Here is a 16,904-nt window from a genome sequence, read left to right as displayed (position 1 = left end):
TTTCCTGGTATCTGAATATATGGAGGGACTACCACAGCATATGTCACCTTCTCTTCCTATGATGATCTGAAATTTTCACCTTCAGGCCACTCCATGATGACTTCGAAGATCCTTGATTGTGGTTTCCTGTTTGAGCTAACTGTATGATTGGTGCAGTCCCCTTACTCTCTGTGGCATCAGTGCCATGATGCATGGAAGGGTCTCCTCCTTCACACATCCAGCCCAGCACTGGCAGTCAGGGTACCAGGAGAAGATGTGCTTTGGTGCCAAACACTTGTGAAGTAGCTTGAACTCCTTCAGAAGCTGCCAGAATCTCTTTTATTTAGTTGGGGTGTAGGCCTCAGATCCTTTGTGTCCCAGACTCCAGAACCCAAGAGGTCATCCTCTAGTCTCCTCAGTTATTCTTTCAGAGACTCCAGGAAGGACAAGTCTCCCCATCTGCAGTGCAGAGCCATTTTTCACATCTTTGCTGTCCAGACTGGCCCCAGGGCTACTGCATCAACAATCTCCTGTTTGATTTGTTTAAAAGCTTGTCACTAAAATCATTCTGGGTCACATGACAAAGAGGGTTTACAATCTGACTGTAATCTGGAATATGCATCTTCCAGAAACCCACAGCACCTAAGAAAGCCTGTTTTGTATTTGGTGGTTGGTGAGGATACAGCTGTTAATTTATTGATCACACTGGAATCTGATGTCTTCATCTTGCCATTTTACTCCTACAAACTGATTTTCCTGGACACATCCCTTGACCCTGCAATGGTTTATGGCAAAATTATTCAGAAGGGTTTCTGTTATCTTCCTTCAGGCCACAATAGTCCGCTGTCAGTCTCCATTCTCCACTGACTTACACGCTGGCCACATAGGGTCATAAAAGAGTGAGCAAGTCTTGCTGGCCACTCCCTGACTCTCCACGAATCATCTCATGGATGGGGTCATGGAGCCCTGGCTGGTGTGGTGTTACCAGTGCTGCACTGCTGTGGTAGTGATGGTGTTCTGCCCTCAGCAGTGCTGCAGCAGAGGGGGAGAGATCAGGCAAGATGTTCAGCTGCCTGACTTCCTCTGTCTCTACAGCTCTCCCAAAAGCCCAGCGATGCCCTTTTGGGTCATTGAAATACCCTCTCCTGAGGGTATTCTCCTGAGGGTATTTCCCAGGAGATCCTCTGCCCAGGATGCACAGGGCCCCTGGGCCAGTCACAGTGGGGTGTGTTTGCCATTTGTTCCCAGGCAGAGTCACTTCAGTTTCCAGTACAGTCATGTGTTGGGATCCCCCTGTCGCCCCAGAAAAAGAGATGGATTCTGCCCCTCAATATCTTGATGGCATCAGGGTCTGTTGTGTGCTGGTGTCAATTAAATCTTGATAGTCCTGTGGGACTGACATGCCAGGCCATTGGATCCACACAGTCCAGTAAATGCTGTTGTCCTTTTCCTGCACCTGACTGGAGGAAGGGCCCCTTTAATTATGGTCATGGTATTTGTTGCTCACTTCTTGTAAACATAAAGTGGAGAATTTCAAGAGGATTGATTAGAAAAAACATCAAACCTTCTACTCTTTCTGAGACTTGCCTGCTGGAAAACGGAGCTACATTTGTCCTTGAATTTCCTGCAGTGCTTATTCTTCCTCTCAACTCACATACCTAGGCTGCCAGCACAGAGGTGGGTTTTTCTTCCCATTTCCTTACATCCTCTCTGGGGTCACACAGCAAAAGCCACAGATTACCTTGTGGTTTGTACCCACTCTCTTGAGCAGGAGGGTACTTGCTCCCAATAGTTTAGACTGATGAAGTCTTTTGAGTCTGTCTGCAGCCTTGGACAGTCTTTCCACAGACAAGGTGCAGGTCAGTAGGGAGGAAAAAAGATGATCATCACATGGCTGTGGCTAGGTAATCACCTAAAGCACTTTGTTCCTCCTCCTGTCATGGACATGGATGCCAGAGAGTTGGTGTACGATGATCATGTGCTCCGTACAAACTTCTGCCACGTGGATTGTGCACTCTGGACCTCATCCAGATCTACAGGGGACTGCACCTTAACTGAATCCCTAGAGACTACCTCCAGAACACTCATTCTCCCAGGTACTGGATACCTTTCTCCATGGTGCCCCACCTGCCTGGGTGCACTACTAGATCATCCCTGAGAGAGAACCTTTCTCTCACGCTTGAAAGGAGTCACCTCCAAAGGCTGAGAGCTTCTGTCCTCTTCCCAATGCCCTCGTCAGTGCCAGATCCTGGGACAGGGATCCCAGCTCCTCAGCCTCATTACCACCTAGTTTCATACCATGGGCCATGATATGGCAGCATTGGAGCAGCTGGGGCTGACCCAGCTGGTGGTGAATTCTCTTTGCAGATCTCACAGCTCACCCAGGGATACAGATCACTCTGGCCCTGCCTCTTCCTCCTGTTGCGAGGGTCCTGCTTCCTCTTCATACCTTACTAAAGAAATTGATTTGACTTCGGATTTCTTCTTCTTTATAGGGGCAACTTCTGCTGGCACTGGGTTGTTCCTGCGGCTCATCTGCAGTCTGCGTGGCCCCACTGCCTGTTTTGCTGCTTTCCTCCTCTTCCCCCTGAGGGTGCAGTCTAGTATCACATAGTGTCCAATAAACAGTAGCCAGGGTCCAGGCATACTGTAGAACTTCCCTCCTCTCTGGAATGGCCACACCATTTTTCTTTCAAATATTCTGCTGCTTCAACAGGGTCCTGTAGTTGTTCAGGGGTGAATGGAGACCCTTCCAACAAGAGACAATACCAGACAGCTCTCTCTGCCACAATTTCTTGACTGAAAGAAACCCCTTCTCCTCAGAAGAGAGTCCTTTTTCAGAAGATGCAATGGCAGGAAGTGATACAGAATGGCCTCTCTGTGCTGGCCATTCCCACTCCCAGCTACTGCAAAAATTAATCCTGTTCTACCCAGAAACAGTGGGGTTTTTGGTTCAGTTTGGTTTGCTTTCTCCACAAATTTAAAAAAAAACAAACCCTTTCAACTGCATGCTGTACCACAAAAGTACCAGGTTTAAGACATGAAGTGTTGCTTTTGTACTATCTTGTTTGCCTACAGCGACGGCAAGCCATCAATGAACAATACTCTGTGCTTCTGCTAGAGGGCTACATTTTGGGCTGCCTAAGTGGAAAGAGCAAAAAAACTTGCTTTGCATAACAGACTACAAAGAGGCAATCAGGCTGTCGTTTCAGATATTTGCTCTTTATAAATTTAAGCACAAATTTTGTGCAGGATTTTGAAGTAAAGGCCTGTAAATAAAAAACAAATGAGTTTCTAGCAAGTGTCTATTCCAAAGGAAAAGTTTCAGGTCCCCTCTAGGCTTCTATCTATCTAGACACTGGGGGAGAGAGGTCTCTACAAAGCAGAATGAGAACTTATCTTTCAAAAGTGTATCCTTCCCCAGAAATCTCTATAGGCCAGAGTATCTTCAAAGGAGAAGACTTTTTTTTTTTATTCTCCTGTTGGGTAGCATATGTACGCTCTTTTTTTCTGCAATATCTTCATGAAAATTGTGTAATTTTTTGCTGGTTATATTTCCAAATTTTTCTGTTATCCATTGAGAGCCTTCAAGGCTGCAGCCCCTCTCTGCCTCTGTGTCTCTTGAACAGTCAGTTCTGGATCATCTTCTCTACTGAGCTCCAGCTGCAAAGAGCATTGATTCTCTAATTGACTAGATCCACTGTCCCTCTTCCTTCATCTCAGCAGCCTCATGTCTACCAGAGAATCATGGGTTTGAGTCCACCCACACTGAACAGAAAGTAAAACTGCAGTTTCCTGTCTAGGGCAAGTGCCATGCCTCTACACTTAAACTGAGGAGCTGCAGCAGGGGAAGCTTCACATCATCTGAGCTGTGACTGTCACAATCACAGCTCTTCCTGTCTGTACCTGCCCTCCAGCAGCCTTGCTGAAAGTGACCTCTGTCTTCATTTTAGACAAGCTACAACGTAAGAGTGGCTTTCCCTTCTGTTTCCTTTGATGAGTGGAAAGCTTTGATGTTACCTGCTCATCCTCCTGACCCCTCATCATGTTTTAGCAGTGGCTTTGGGTGGTAGGATGCTTTCAGTTCTACTCTGAACATAAACCAGGCCAGTTTTTAAAGCTGTATTCTTCTTCCATCAGTCAAAAGACACTCGATTTTTGAAAACCTGATACACATCCCCACCCTCCAGCAAATCAACTGCACCACTCAGCTTGGTGTCACCTGCAAATATGTTAAGAGTATGCTCGATCCCACTATGTCATTGATGATGATACTGAATAGTATTGGTCCTAGGACACCACCCTTATCCACACCACTTACTACTGTTCTCTGTTTTGACATCGAGCTGTTTGTTGGCTGCAGCATTTTGGGTGCAGCCATCCAGCCAATTCCTTAACCATCAAATAGCTCACCCATCCAACTTCCTCCATTTTATTGTCACAGGCCTTAGAAAAAGACTTGTCCACCTGATCTGTGTCCTCTGGCTTAAGAAGCCTGCTTAGGAGTTAAGATTGAAAATTCATTTCCTCATATAATATCAGAGTCTATTATAGGGAGTCTACACATATTATATGTCTGCAATTCTTTCATGGCCAAATGTCTGCCTTTGGTAACCGGTTGAATAAGGCTGAAATTAGGAGAAAAGCTGCCAGCTGCATTAACTCACTGAACTTCTGGACTAAGGAATTAGTTTTAAAAGATATTATTTGTAAATAACATCAGAGTTTACACATTCCTTATTATTGAGAGATGTGGCCTTTCCTTGTTTTATGAATGTGTGAAGTAAGTGGAATGGCTACTGTCCAGTGTCAGCCCACTCTGTGCAACAGAACTGAAGTTTCAGAGTGGGAACTGTGGTTTCTAAAAGCTCAGGAATTCTCAGTTAGCTGCAGTGATGTATGACACGTGTCCTCAACTGTGTATTCATACTAGAAGGAGGGTTTAACATTCAGGTTGATATGGAGGAGGCCCAAGAAACTCCCTCCTTCTCTTGCACCACTATGCATTTTCATATTGTATACTGATAATTTAAATTAGCACTCACAAAAATTATGAACTAATACACTTGTTTGAGACAAGGCAGCTGGGCAGATGCTCTATAACAGGAACTTCACAGGAACTTCATCTCGAGCGTCCTCTGTTACAGCCAAGATGGTCTCAATTACTGTCAGCCATGCCCAGGGTTGGCAGCTCTGGGACAGCACACTTCAGCGTTCAGCCCTGCATCCTCAATCATCCACGAGGCCAATTTCCTGCTACTGATGGGCGGGGACAAACTCCCTGCATCATACAGGCAGTGTGCACCTGTGACTCTCTTTTGACTCTCCCTTCACTTTATCAGAACTTTGCTTTATCACAACTTAAAAAAGATAAACATAAACCCTGGCTTTAAACTTCCTGGCACTTGACAGTTTTGACACCAAGTGATGGAAAGTGTCAGCTAGTTAAAAAATTAAGTTCCTTTTCAAATGCCACTCTTTGTTATGAAAATGTCTACTCAAAGTGCAGCCAACACATTACCCTGTAGAGAAGGAACCCAAACTGCAAAAATCATAGTTCTGTATTTAATTATGAATCAGAGGATTTTACAAAGAACAGTAAACTGCATAGTGAAAGCCTATTTTCTGTGATGGAGAATACATAAAAACAATCCTCTTCAACCCCAAGCAACCCATGCTTGCTGCAATTGCTAATTTTAGACACAAACTTTATAAACTACAGGTTTTCTGCTTTGGCATGCTTTTATATTAATTGTTTTTCCCCCACATCAAATGCCTTCTATGTCTGGATACAAATCATGCAGAGGTCCAAATCGTTTAACTGGAGCAGAGCAAAACTGCAAGCTCAGACATTTTAGAGGCCAGTAACCAACAGCAAGATGCATGCATATTGCAGGAACAGTTATACAACTTCCAGAAACTTCTTTTCCTTTAAACTTAAATTTCCTCGACTATTCTTTTCTGCACTATCATAGAGAACAGCTTCAAAATATGTCACCACCAGGGAGTGAGAAGTCAACAAAGTCTGAATGCCTGAGGAGGTTGGTCTAGATGGGAGTCACTACAGGTCCAAGAGAAGCAGAGCTGATGAAAGACAGATATGTATGACTGCTTAATGTAGCAGTGAGAAACCAAACATGGAGCTTCAGGTAGGAGGTATGTGAGGGAAACCAGAAATGCTGGCACGAAACCAGCAGCTGAAGCATTGTGGCCTTATTGTCAAGGAGTTGTGCCTATAAAAAGGTGAATTAGTCAAAGAATGTGGGTGAGGAAAAGCAGCCTATCAAAAGAACAAATAGGGAGAAGAAGCAGGAAAGGATGACATGGCAAACAGTTTCTAGTTAAGGTTTAATTGTTAGTATCAGTGGTGACCAGGAAATGAAGAGTTTGGTCATGTAGAGAGTGAGGCTGAAGTGGACAAAAGGAGAGAGAGACCCTTGACATTGAGAGGTGTAGGGCCACCTACATGGGATGCCATCAGCAGTGTCTGTAGTTGGGAAGAGGTGGGGAATGGGGTGGTTCTTGGAACTGTGTGAATGTAACTGTGGTTTTGAGCTGTCATGAGCATGTCAGGGGAAAGTATGTATCTGCATTGTGAAGAAAAAACAGGAACAGGCTACTTCCAGCATTATAATCCATTATAGTTCTTCCCCAAATCTTTTCCAACCCTGTCTTCTCAAAACTGTGCTCTGCCTCAGCAAAACGCAGTGACTGAACTTTCTTCTAAGTAAGAAAGATACTTCTAGAAACATAGTGCAGAAAGTCTGGTCTTTTACTCAAATCCCAGTCCTTAAAAAAAACCAACAAACTTGCAAGAATTTAAGATATACTTGGTAGTTACCCAATTTTTCAGGAAATACTTTATTTAAGCAATCCTTCCCCATTTCTTTTCCCCTTTTCCCAACAGATATGTTCAGGAACACTCAGCCTGAATAATACAAACACAGAGTAGGAAAGGTCTTGCTTTACTCTCCAGGCTCATTTCTTTTGATCAAGTCATTATCTCATGACTGTAAACAACAGACTCCTCCTGATACAAGTACATTTACTTGTTGAGCTTGTTAAATGTCCCAAGGCTAGAAATCCTATGGGGAAGAAAAATATTTTTCTTTTTTGTTTAGCATATTTTTTCAAAGGGCAGCAAAAAACCTCCTTTTATGAATGTAACTCAAGGATATACATGCTCTGCAGTCTGCTTCTGATGCCTACAGTTTTGCAAGTCAGAGAAACGGTCAGTGCACCAAACTGCAAATCAGCAAGGTCAGTGCTTTAATGTGGCAAAAACACCACTGGAAAAGAGATATTTTTGTTGAGTACCCAGCTCAACAACAAGCCAATACCTTTTGCTGTTGCCATTCAGTGAGGAGGGGGTAGAGGCTTGGAGCAGACTCTGGGAGTTGAGGCGCAGATGCAAGTGAGTCAGTGTCACCTGAAGAGTTTCTGCCACAAAGCACTCAAGCTCTGTGTGAACCACAAGTCAGTTAAACCACTGGTTGGGAACCCTGCCTGCTGAGCAAAGAGCTGCAAATCTTTTCATTATGTTTTGTAACACGGGTAATCTAACAATGATGAAATAAATAAGTTTTCCTTTACCTCCTTTGCTTCATGCTCCTGAATTATCTTCATATTAAACACCTTAGCATCATGAAGTGCATTTGCTGGCAGCTCTTCCTCTTGTTGGTGAAGCCTATGCTCTAGGGGACCAAATTAGCTGATAGACTGTATGCAGACTGCTTAATTATTTTCTTATTATTCCACTGTTGGTTCAATTGCAATAGAAAAAAAAAACCAAACTCGAGGGTTATTGCACTTGGATTTAAAATACAAATACAGCAGCTCTTCCAGTTAAAGCTCATTGCTATTATGAAAAATACATAGGTGTTCCTGCAAAGAGGAACAACGGTAAAAACAGGGTAAGCAAGTTCTGTACTGGGAGTTATCAGCAGGAATGTAACAACAGCCTCTCAGATTAATCAGCCTTAGTGAATTCTGAGTGCTCTGACATCCAACTAAACTAATATTTTTCTGTGAACTCACATGAAGTTAAATTTTATTTACTGAGAAAAATTTCATGATTGCGAGATGCCTTATTCTTTTTTGGTTGTTTATGAACAGACAAATTGCTTTCAGAATAAAGCCTGCCAAATCCAACAGGTTAAAAATGGACTTCAGAATCAGTCTGGAAAAGGAAGATATGTTGGAATATTCATGGCATAAGACAGGATTGGCTCTTTACAGAGGCCACCTACACAAAGCAGCATAGACAAACTGGAAATAGTGAAAAGGGGTTCACCCACAAACTATTTTAATTGTGATTTTAAATTGTCTTGTTGTGGCAGGAGAATAATATTTAATCAATAAGCATTCTTAGCCTTGCCTCTGTGTGTTATATTTTCAGTGAGATCAATTTTGAGTGACTGAGGCATTTAAAAGGAGTTCACCATTTTTCAACAGATGTTTGTTGTCTCCCTTCCCCCCGACCCCATCCCTGCATGTTAGGGAACTTAAAATACTAAAATCCTGTCCAAGGAAATTCCCTTGCCCATCACAGCACTCATGGAAAAATGACAACATAGGATTTCAAAGACAGAGGCTTAAGAATATCTAATAGAGTGATGCTTAGAAGTGTGTTTAATTCTGGAAACATGCATAACCAGCTCAGATATTACCACCAAAGCAGACATTTGAAATTGTGTACAAAAAGAAAGACAACAAGAAATCACACGCAGGCTGGTGGGCAACGTTAAGAAGGTACAAGGCTTGCAGTGTATTAAAGAAATGTGCAAAACTGACAACAGGCAACAAACATTCACATCTTGTTAATTGATCACAAATTTGTTTTTTTAAAACAAAATAGGCCGACCAGTGCCTTTGATTTCACCAATAGCATGTTGCTCTTCAGGTAGGATACAGCCAAAAGGTTACACAAGCTGCAAAGTTAAACTCTTTCAAAGTCATGATGTAACAAGAGCTTGTTTAAGTCCATGGCTTTCTACAGACCATTCATTTGATTGGCATTCTTTTAAATATACAAACAGAAGGATCAAAGTAACTGTCACATACGAACTTGGCTATCATCTTATCTGCAAAACAAGGAAATCCAGGATGATCCTTCATCAGCAATGCAACTAACACGTATTTCTTTGGACAAATACATATTCACATGTGCTTGCAAAGTATTTCTAAATAGACTTTTCAAAAAGTATTTTTAGAGTAGTGCAATATAACTTTATCTGCAATTGCAACCAGTGAGAGGTAATCCACAGAGGACCACAGCCCCCCTTGAGGATGCAGTCCTGTCATTCTCCCCTGGGCAAAAAATCCCCTTTAATGTCACTGGGAACTAATAATGAGGAGCTGTGCACAGGTAGTCCCTCAGGAATGAGTCTCTGCTCACTATGTGGGGAGCTGAGTGTGGAAGTCTGCATGCAGCTACCAGAATATATCCCCAAGTACTCGTTATGCAGTGGCCACTAAGACATTTGAAATGTAAATGTTTCTCATCTATGTTCCATGTAATTTATAAGATAATGCAGTTTCCATGCAGTAGGGAAAGATTGTATCAGAAGAACCGACATTATTAACTAAGGAAAAAACCCTGGTGTATCAGTTTTACCATAACTTCATTTTTTTTCCTCTACACGGTATTTCACATTGGTAACAGGCAATGTTATACCATAAAGCATATTAATATGATCTTGTGATTTGAATGAAAAACCTTTTCTGCAAGATATCAATATTAAAATAGTTATGTGCACAAAAACGTGTTCATAGCATGACACCCAAAGCAGTATGGAATTAATTTTACCCATTAGAGCTAAGCTATGTAGTACAAATGAAGACTACTGGTACATGTAGAAAAATATGACAGGCAATCAGTTACAAACCTGGCAGTATTTTGAAACAGAGATTTTTAGGTCTTACAATGGAATGATAAAGACAGCAGGAACTGCTTTTGGGAGCTCCACAAAGAGATTTGCACTTGGCGTTTCTCACTGTCTTATAAGCAGCCCTACCACATAGAAAAATGTTGCACCAGAAGTTAACATCAGGGTCTGAAATTTAAAAAAATCTACTAAAACATAAGTGCAGTAGGCTCCACTACATTGCATTTCTCTTGCAATATATAAAACATAGAAAATTGTGATGATGACTAACTGGATAAAAATATGAAGGCTCACAAATAAAATATGAGAAATTTCTGAGTCAGATTTAGTGTTTTGTAGATTTAGTTAGCATGATTTTACTATCTCATGTATCTTTGACCACCAAGTAGCAATATATATTCTCCATTTTAGATTGACTCATTTAATGTGTTATATTATTTCTAACAAGGCTTTAAAATGACAAAAACCCTACTTGAAACAAATGTCTTTACAATGAGAAATAGATTTTCCATGAGAAATCATTTTCCACCTTTTACTACTGTTACAAAATCTCCCCAATAGATAAAAAGGCAAGATAAATAAAAATCTTAGAGAAAGGAAACGCTTCTTAGGCTTGCTCTTTTATCTTCCCCTGGCAGATGCTGGTCTCCTCAACACATGAAGTCGGCTAGGCAAGATTGTTTTTCTTTCTCTTGCTTGGGCTGTGAGTGGGATCTTGTTTCAGTTCATGGTACTGCATCTGTTTAAACACAAAGTTCAGAAAGAAAGTTGTCAGGTGGCACTTGTTAGGAAAAAATAAAGATACCCTTTTTTTCTGTCAGGGGATAAAAGGTTAAAAAAAAGAAGATTTTCCCCTAAAAACAACACAGGATTTGCAGATGTGATTCACCAACACCAGAATGACAGATCTAGAATAAGAAGGAAAACCAACACTAGGAATATCCTACCAGGAAATAACACTGCATGCTGATGTAAACTTAGAAAAGACTAGGGTTTTTCTGTTTCCTCCATGAGCTCTAGCAGACAATAAACATTATCATCTTGACCATATTGCACACCATTCTTCATAATGTTTCTCAAAAGCTTGGTTATTTCTAAATGCCTACCACAGAGGGTATCAGATTCAGAGAGAGTGTTTGCACCTGTATCTCCTACCTAATACCAGCTCTGAACTGAAACTAGAAATATGGGAAGCCTATAATCTTCGTGACACCGGATGTGATTTATGTGCTTGATACTATCTTAAATCTTGCATGCTCTCTGGGGATTGTGTACTGCATCATAAAAGCTTGTAACTCATAACCAGCTTTTTTTGGGATTTTTTTTTGAAAGGAATTTATGAGCCCAGTGGAACTGTATTCGCAGCAAAAGCTTTTACCCCTTGGAAGGCCAAAGTGTTCTCAGAGTGCTGAGCAATGCTGTCTGTCTGCCTCTTCCATTATTTGACCTTCCTGCTCCTTCTCTGCCTTCTGAGAGCCACAGCTGCAGTGTTACCTATACAGTGCCTTATCCCAATCAGATTCACATCATGCTGGATGCTGCTTAATACAAGCTCTAGCTACCATCTCACAAATACTTGTCCTTCTACTGATTTTTTCCAAGGATCCTAAGAGGCACAACCAATGCTGGAACTTTTTTCTCATTGGATAAAGATCTAGCAGCCTCCTTCTGGTTAATGGACTATCCTCAGCTTGAGTTTGCAGTTTCTTTCTGCCGAAGAATATAACAGTAAATCAAAATAACTGCTTTAAAAATGATAAAATAAAATAAAATTATTATACACACCACTTGCACATCAGAAGGGACTCTGGACAGAAAGTCAAGTAGCTCGTTGTTATCAATTGCATATGGATTTCGAATCTTCTTTGTAAATTTATTGATGCCTGCAAAAGTGAAAGTTCAAATGTTACTATCATAAGATATATGACATCAAAAGATACAAATTTTTGTCAAAGTTTTAAAATAGATTTTAGGATTCATTCTGAATCCTGACAGTAGCACCGAATGAATGTATGAATTGTAAACTTGGGCTCCAAAGGTTGGACTGCTTCTGTGGTTCCCTGTTTCAAAATGCGAAAGTTCTAGGGACATTTTCAAATTCCTTCAATATATTTTTTTGGAAAGTCACAGAAACTGTGATTATTATGAGGAAGTTGGGAAAAGCAGAGGCATAAAAAGTACTTAATTTCTGAAACAGAGAGGATGAGCAGAATTGGAGGACACAAGATTCATATAAGATTCAGAATATTCAAAGAAAGTATTTTTCATGCTAAGGACAATGAAACATATGGGAAGCATGAAGTCTGCATCATATGAAAGCTTTAGAGGAGTTTGCACAAACCTCTGTGTGAGAATGACAGATAGAGACAAGCTGATGGCAGTGCAGAGGAGAGAGGATATGTCTCCTTTAGACATCATGGTCTTATAATGCCTATTGAGAATTAGTATTCAGAAGCACCAAGAAAAATCATCCTCAAAATAATCAGGAAGCAGGCTTTTAAATTAGATATGTTTTCTTAATTACATACTGAGTCAGATTCATAGACTTTGAGTACCTGGTCTGTGGGCTCTGGGAACACATGTCTAAAACATGGACAGGAACAGTGCAAACTGCATTGACTCTCATGTGAGCAGGAGAAAGCCAGGACATTATTAAAAATATGCCTTTCTATGTAATTTATCCAGGCTCTATCAGATATAAGATTACATAGTTTATGTTCCACAAAGTCTTTGTTGCCCAGACTTTTCAGAAAGCTTTAGCAAGGATATAAAGCCTTTGGACAGGGCATGCAAGATTCAGTGTTGACAACTCCCACAGCATCCCACTGCTAGAATCCTCAGTTCTGCAGTGCAGATAGGAGATGCTGCCCTCCCTTTATATGGTGTTTGATAGTGAGTGTCCAGAAGGAACATCTGACCTTCAGACACCTTTGTTTAAGAAGAGGTTTTGCATCAGGAAGTGACTGCAAATTTAAGGTTCAACATCACTGTTCATTGCACATGGCCACTGGACCACTCATGGGTGAGTTCTGGTGGTTTGATCTCACTTTATCACACCTGATAAAGAAAAATACCAGTCAACATGTGAAACCTCAAGAAAGGAAAAGTGCTGCACAGATGAGAGGAGACGCTACAGGAGAAGTAGAATAGAACAAGGAGACTGGTCTTTTCCAACAGTTTGAAAATTTTCAGATTAAAATAATTTCAGTTTTTCCACGTTAACAGCTGTAGCTGTTACCAGGATTCAGCACTTCATCAAATGGGATTAGGATGGAGAGGTGGTTTCTGCTACACCCCACCTAATACACCACATCTTCGAGGACCGGTAGTCTCCACTGGGAGAGACACAGCCAGGAAAGGATGGAGAATTTCTTGCTAGGGCAGGCTGAAAGGAGCAGACCCTATGGATGCACAGAAGAAAGACAGCTATACCAAAGATGACATGTAATATGAAGAAATTTTAATTTAAAAACTCTGCCTTCCAAAGAACAAAATTGACAGATGCTGCTAGAGACCAGCTCAAACATTCCTATGGAAGTAAGTCAGAAAAGAGAAATCAAATGGCTTCCCACAGGCAGGATGGATGAATAGGTTGAAGAAATATACACAGGAGAAGCTAGAAACATGCAGTGATGGAGAAAACAGGTAGGTGTTTGGAATACTGCGATTTTTGAAGGAACAGATGCTCAAAGCTGTTCTCAGCATAACAGGGCTCTGTGAGAATTCATTTCACCCTGAGGAGGTCTGGATTGTGGGACCTGCACCTGTGCAGTACCTGTCTGGTCTCCTGCCATGATGCAAGAGAAAAAGATTCCTAAAGAAGGGATCAACATACACTTTCTGAGTAAGAAGTCACCTGAACTGAAATGCAGGAGAAAATGTGGAGTCAACACCTCTAGTGAACCAAGGGGCTTGAAGTTATATATCTGTAGCCTATGTAACTTGAAGGCAGGGAGAGAAGAGATGCAGAGAGTGCAAGGTGCATTTATAATAATTTGTGCTTACACTATTCATCCATGGTTTGGGAGCCTTGGGAGTTGAAACTCTGCCTTATCTGAAACAGAAATATTTCTGTGGGAGTGTGACACTTCCAGGGGTATGAGTCATGAGCTTTTCAAAGAACAGTTCTGGCTCTACAGTTATGTGGATCTTGGAGGGGTATTATAATCTCAGATTATTGTACCAAACCTGATGTAAAAAAGCAAGATGTCAGACCTGTCTGAAAAATGACAGACAAATACTTTGAACTTCCTGTGTGCATGCTAGAAGAAATGAAATTTTGAGAACAAACTAAGAGTCTGGGTTACACTTAAGTGATGCATGGTATGGGGGAAGAAGTAAAAGTCAAAGAAGGAAAAGAAAGGAAGCCCATATGCTTGCTTTTGTTCATTCTGTAGAAATACTTTTGTTCATATCTTCTTTATTGTTTCAGCTACGATAATTTGGGAAAACATTCTAAGAAAATTACTAATACTGACTGATAAACAAAAAAAAATTCTTTGGAGTCAGTTCAATGATTTTATGCTGTCTCCTGAATTCCAAACTTTTTCACAAAAGAGTGACTGGTATTCTTCAGAAAGAAAATCTGGCCACTGTGCTCTTCATAAGTCTGTGTTACTGGCTACAGCAGCTGGTGGTGTAAGAAGTATGAAAAGATATACAAATGAAAACCTGGAGCATTATTTACAACAGATGTGGTAACAGTAGCTTTTTAAAATCAGTATAAAGAATAGATATAAGCACAACTAGTGAAAGCTTGGATCAATCATAATTCCATCCCCCTACATGCCCAGAGTTTCTGTTCATTATCAACCAGCCAAATACCATGTATTCCTTTCTGTCTAACTAAAGGTGACCTCTTAAACAGGTTTCTTGCTGCTATGTTTGCATACACTTACACAAGATAAAGCACTGCAGTAAAAAAGGCGTATTGTCCTAAAGCACTATATAGATTGAAATGCCTCTGATTGTGTGTAAGTGGTGAAAATAAATCAGAGTAATATCTAGACAAAGCTACACTTTGATATACGAAGAATCCTCATGGCTAAATGTTTATAGTATGATTAAGTCTAAAATGTCAGCCAAGAAAAATGCATTTTGCAGGTGGGCCTAAATATGTACACTGTTGCTGTTAACTAACATGCCTAATTCCATTATAGGGTAGCTTCATGACCATAAATACCAAAAAGTAGTGTCAGTGTAAGTCATCCATTAAAAACCAGGTTTTTAAAGCAATACAGACAGTTTAAAAGGGCTTTACTTACCCCAGACAAGGACAATGTATCTCAGTGGAATGAAATACAGGATGATGGTGAACACAGAGAGGGCAACAATTGCCAGCCAGCTCAGGAATGGGACAGTCCAGTTGAATGTACTAAAGAAAAATTAACAAAAGTCAGAACTGAGGTAGGCCAACAAAGCCAATAAAAGAGGAAAGGACAGTGGGAGAAGTGTCAGTTTCCATCAGAAAGAACAAACTGAGTCTACTAATGAAAGCATGGATGCATTTGCCATTCATCAGGGAAAGCCTGGGCTTGGATCCAGTGTCAGCAGAAATGAAAGGAGGTCCTAGCTTTGCCCACTTGCCTGCTGAGTTTCACCTCTCCCGGCCCAGCAGTGCACATCTGCCAGGGGAATCACTGCTCTGCTTTTTGGAAATCTCAGTGCCTAACCCCATTTTCAGCCCCAGGAAAAACCCACAGAGCTCCTTACTCTCCAAATGTACTCGCACAGGCAATCTCCATTCCCTTCTCAACACCATGGTAGAATAGGATACAACAGTTGTAATAACTACTGCTAAGGCTTTCTTGTTTTATCTGCTCTCTCTTCCACTTTAAGGATAGCACAAGGAGTAAAGGCTGAACAGGGACATAACCCTCTGTCTGAGGTACAGGGGCACTCCTCAGCCAGGTGCTTTCCAGCTCTGGGGGAAAAAGAAAAGGCAAGCGCATGGCTATGCAAAGGTGGAGACTCATCCATGTGCACAAGGAGAGGGCTAGGGGGGAAAAAAAGAGGGGGTAGAAAATTTAGTCATGAAGACAGGGATAATGCAACAGCAGTGGCTGAGGGAAGAAAAACCCCCTGGATGTCAAAAGAAAAAAAAAAATATTCAAACAACCTTGAAATAAGTAAAGGTTATTTTTCTATGAATAAAGGAAGAGAATTTCTGGGATCCCATCAGAGTTCCAGGATATTACATTTCCAAAAAAAGTCACAGATAAAAACATCCTCACTAAGGGTCCCAGACTCTATTCTGATAAAACTCTGCCACAGTTTGCAAAATTGAGGTGTGAGGGTGAGTTAATGGATATTGGAAAGGGTGCTGTGGGTCTCCACTAAGGGTCCCAGACTCTATTCTGATAAAACTCTGCCACAGTTTGCAAAATTGAGGTGTGAGGGTGAGTTAATGGATATTGGAAAGGGTGCTGTGGGTCTCCAGCTCCTGTGTTCACTGAAGAAGAGGAAGACCAGATGATAATTTTATACATACATCCCATAGCTGGTTAAGGGGAGCCTGGCTTGGCATATTTGTTCTGTGAAGCCACTGCCATCTCAAAAGTGTTGCATGACATATATCCAGAAGGATAATGTGGCTTTAAATCTAAATAGTTTAATGATACACTTTAAAGTATTACTACTAGCTACATTCTCAATCAATGTGATTACATAATTTTGGCTTCTCTCGACGAATAATTGCAATTACCTGAATTGCAAGCCATATTTTTCATTATGAGCTCTGGCTTCCTGTGTTTATTTGTCTTCTTTTTTCCTTGGCAATTTTGACATGTCTCCACCAGCATTATGTTAGTGTCACTTAGTGCAGGATGCCTCCCTTTATCCTCGGGGGACACCTGCTCTTTTCCCCTTTTCTGTAGGCATTTGGGATGAACAGAAGGTTGAGGGTCTGCTCATGTTCCTGTGACTCGGCTTTGTGCAATGATCACAGACACACCATGATGTGTGGGAGCACTGGCTCCTCACTTAGCAAAGCTCCTTATGGGCTGTGTTAACACAGCATTCAGTACAGGTTTCTCATTA

General features: G+C 41.2%; 1 protein-coding gene across 1 annotated transcript in view; it reads right to left on the bottom strand.

Moving 5' to 3' along the window:
- Positions 1-8,710: 8,710 nt before the first annotated feature.
- Positions 8,711-16,904, bottom strand: part of MCTP1 (multiple C2 and transmembrane domain containing 1) — a 216,462-nt gene continuing 208,268 nt past the window's right edge. Inside the window, exons 19-21 of the mRNA XM_063180010.1 lie at positions 15,131-15,240; positions 11,652-11,749; positions 8,711-10,605 (exon numbers count right to left, since the gene is read on the bottom strand). Coding sequence (XP_063036080.1) covers positions 10,534-10,605; positions 11,652-11,749; positions 15,131-15,240 — 280 coding nt within the window. The 3' untranslated portion in view covers positions 8,711-10,533. The remainder of the gene's footprint in view (positions 10,606-11,651; positions 11,750-15,130; positions 15,241-16,904) is intronic.

Source organism: Melospiza melodia, chromosome Z (assembly GCF_035770615.1).
Source record: "Melospiza melodia melodia isolate bMelMel2 chromosome Z, bMelMel2.pri, whole genome shotgun sequence".
NCBI classification, from domain to species: domain Eukaryota; kingdom Metazoa; phylum Chordata; class Aves; order Passeriformes; family Passerellidae; genus Melospiza; species Melospiza melodia.
The sequence above is the reverse complement of the archived record's forward strand: the minus strand, read 5'-3'. Positions and strand labels throughout refer to the sequence as shown.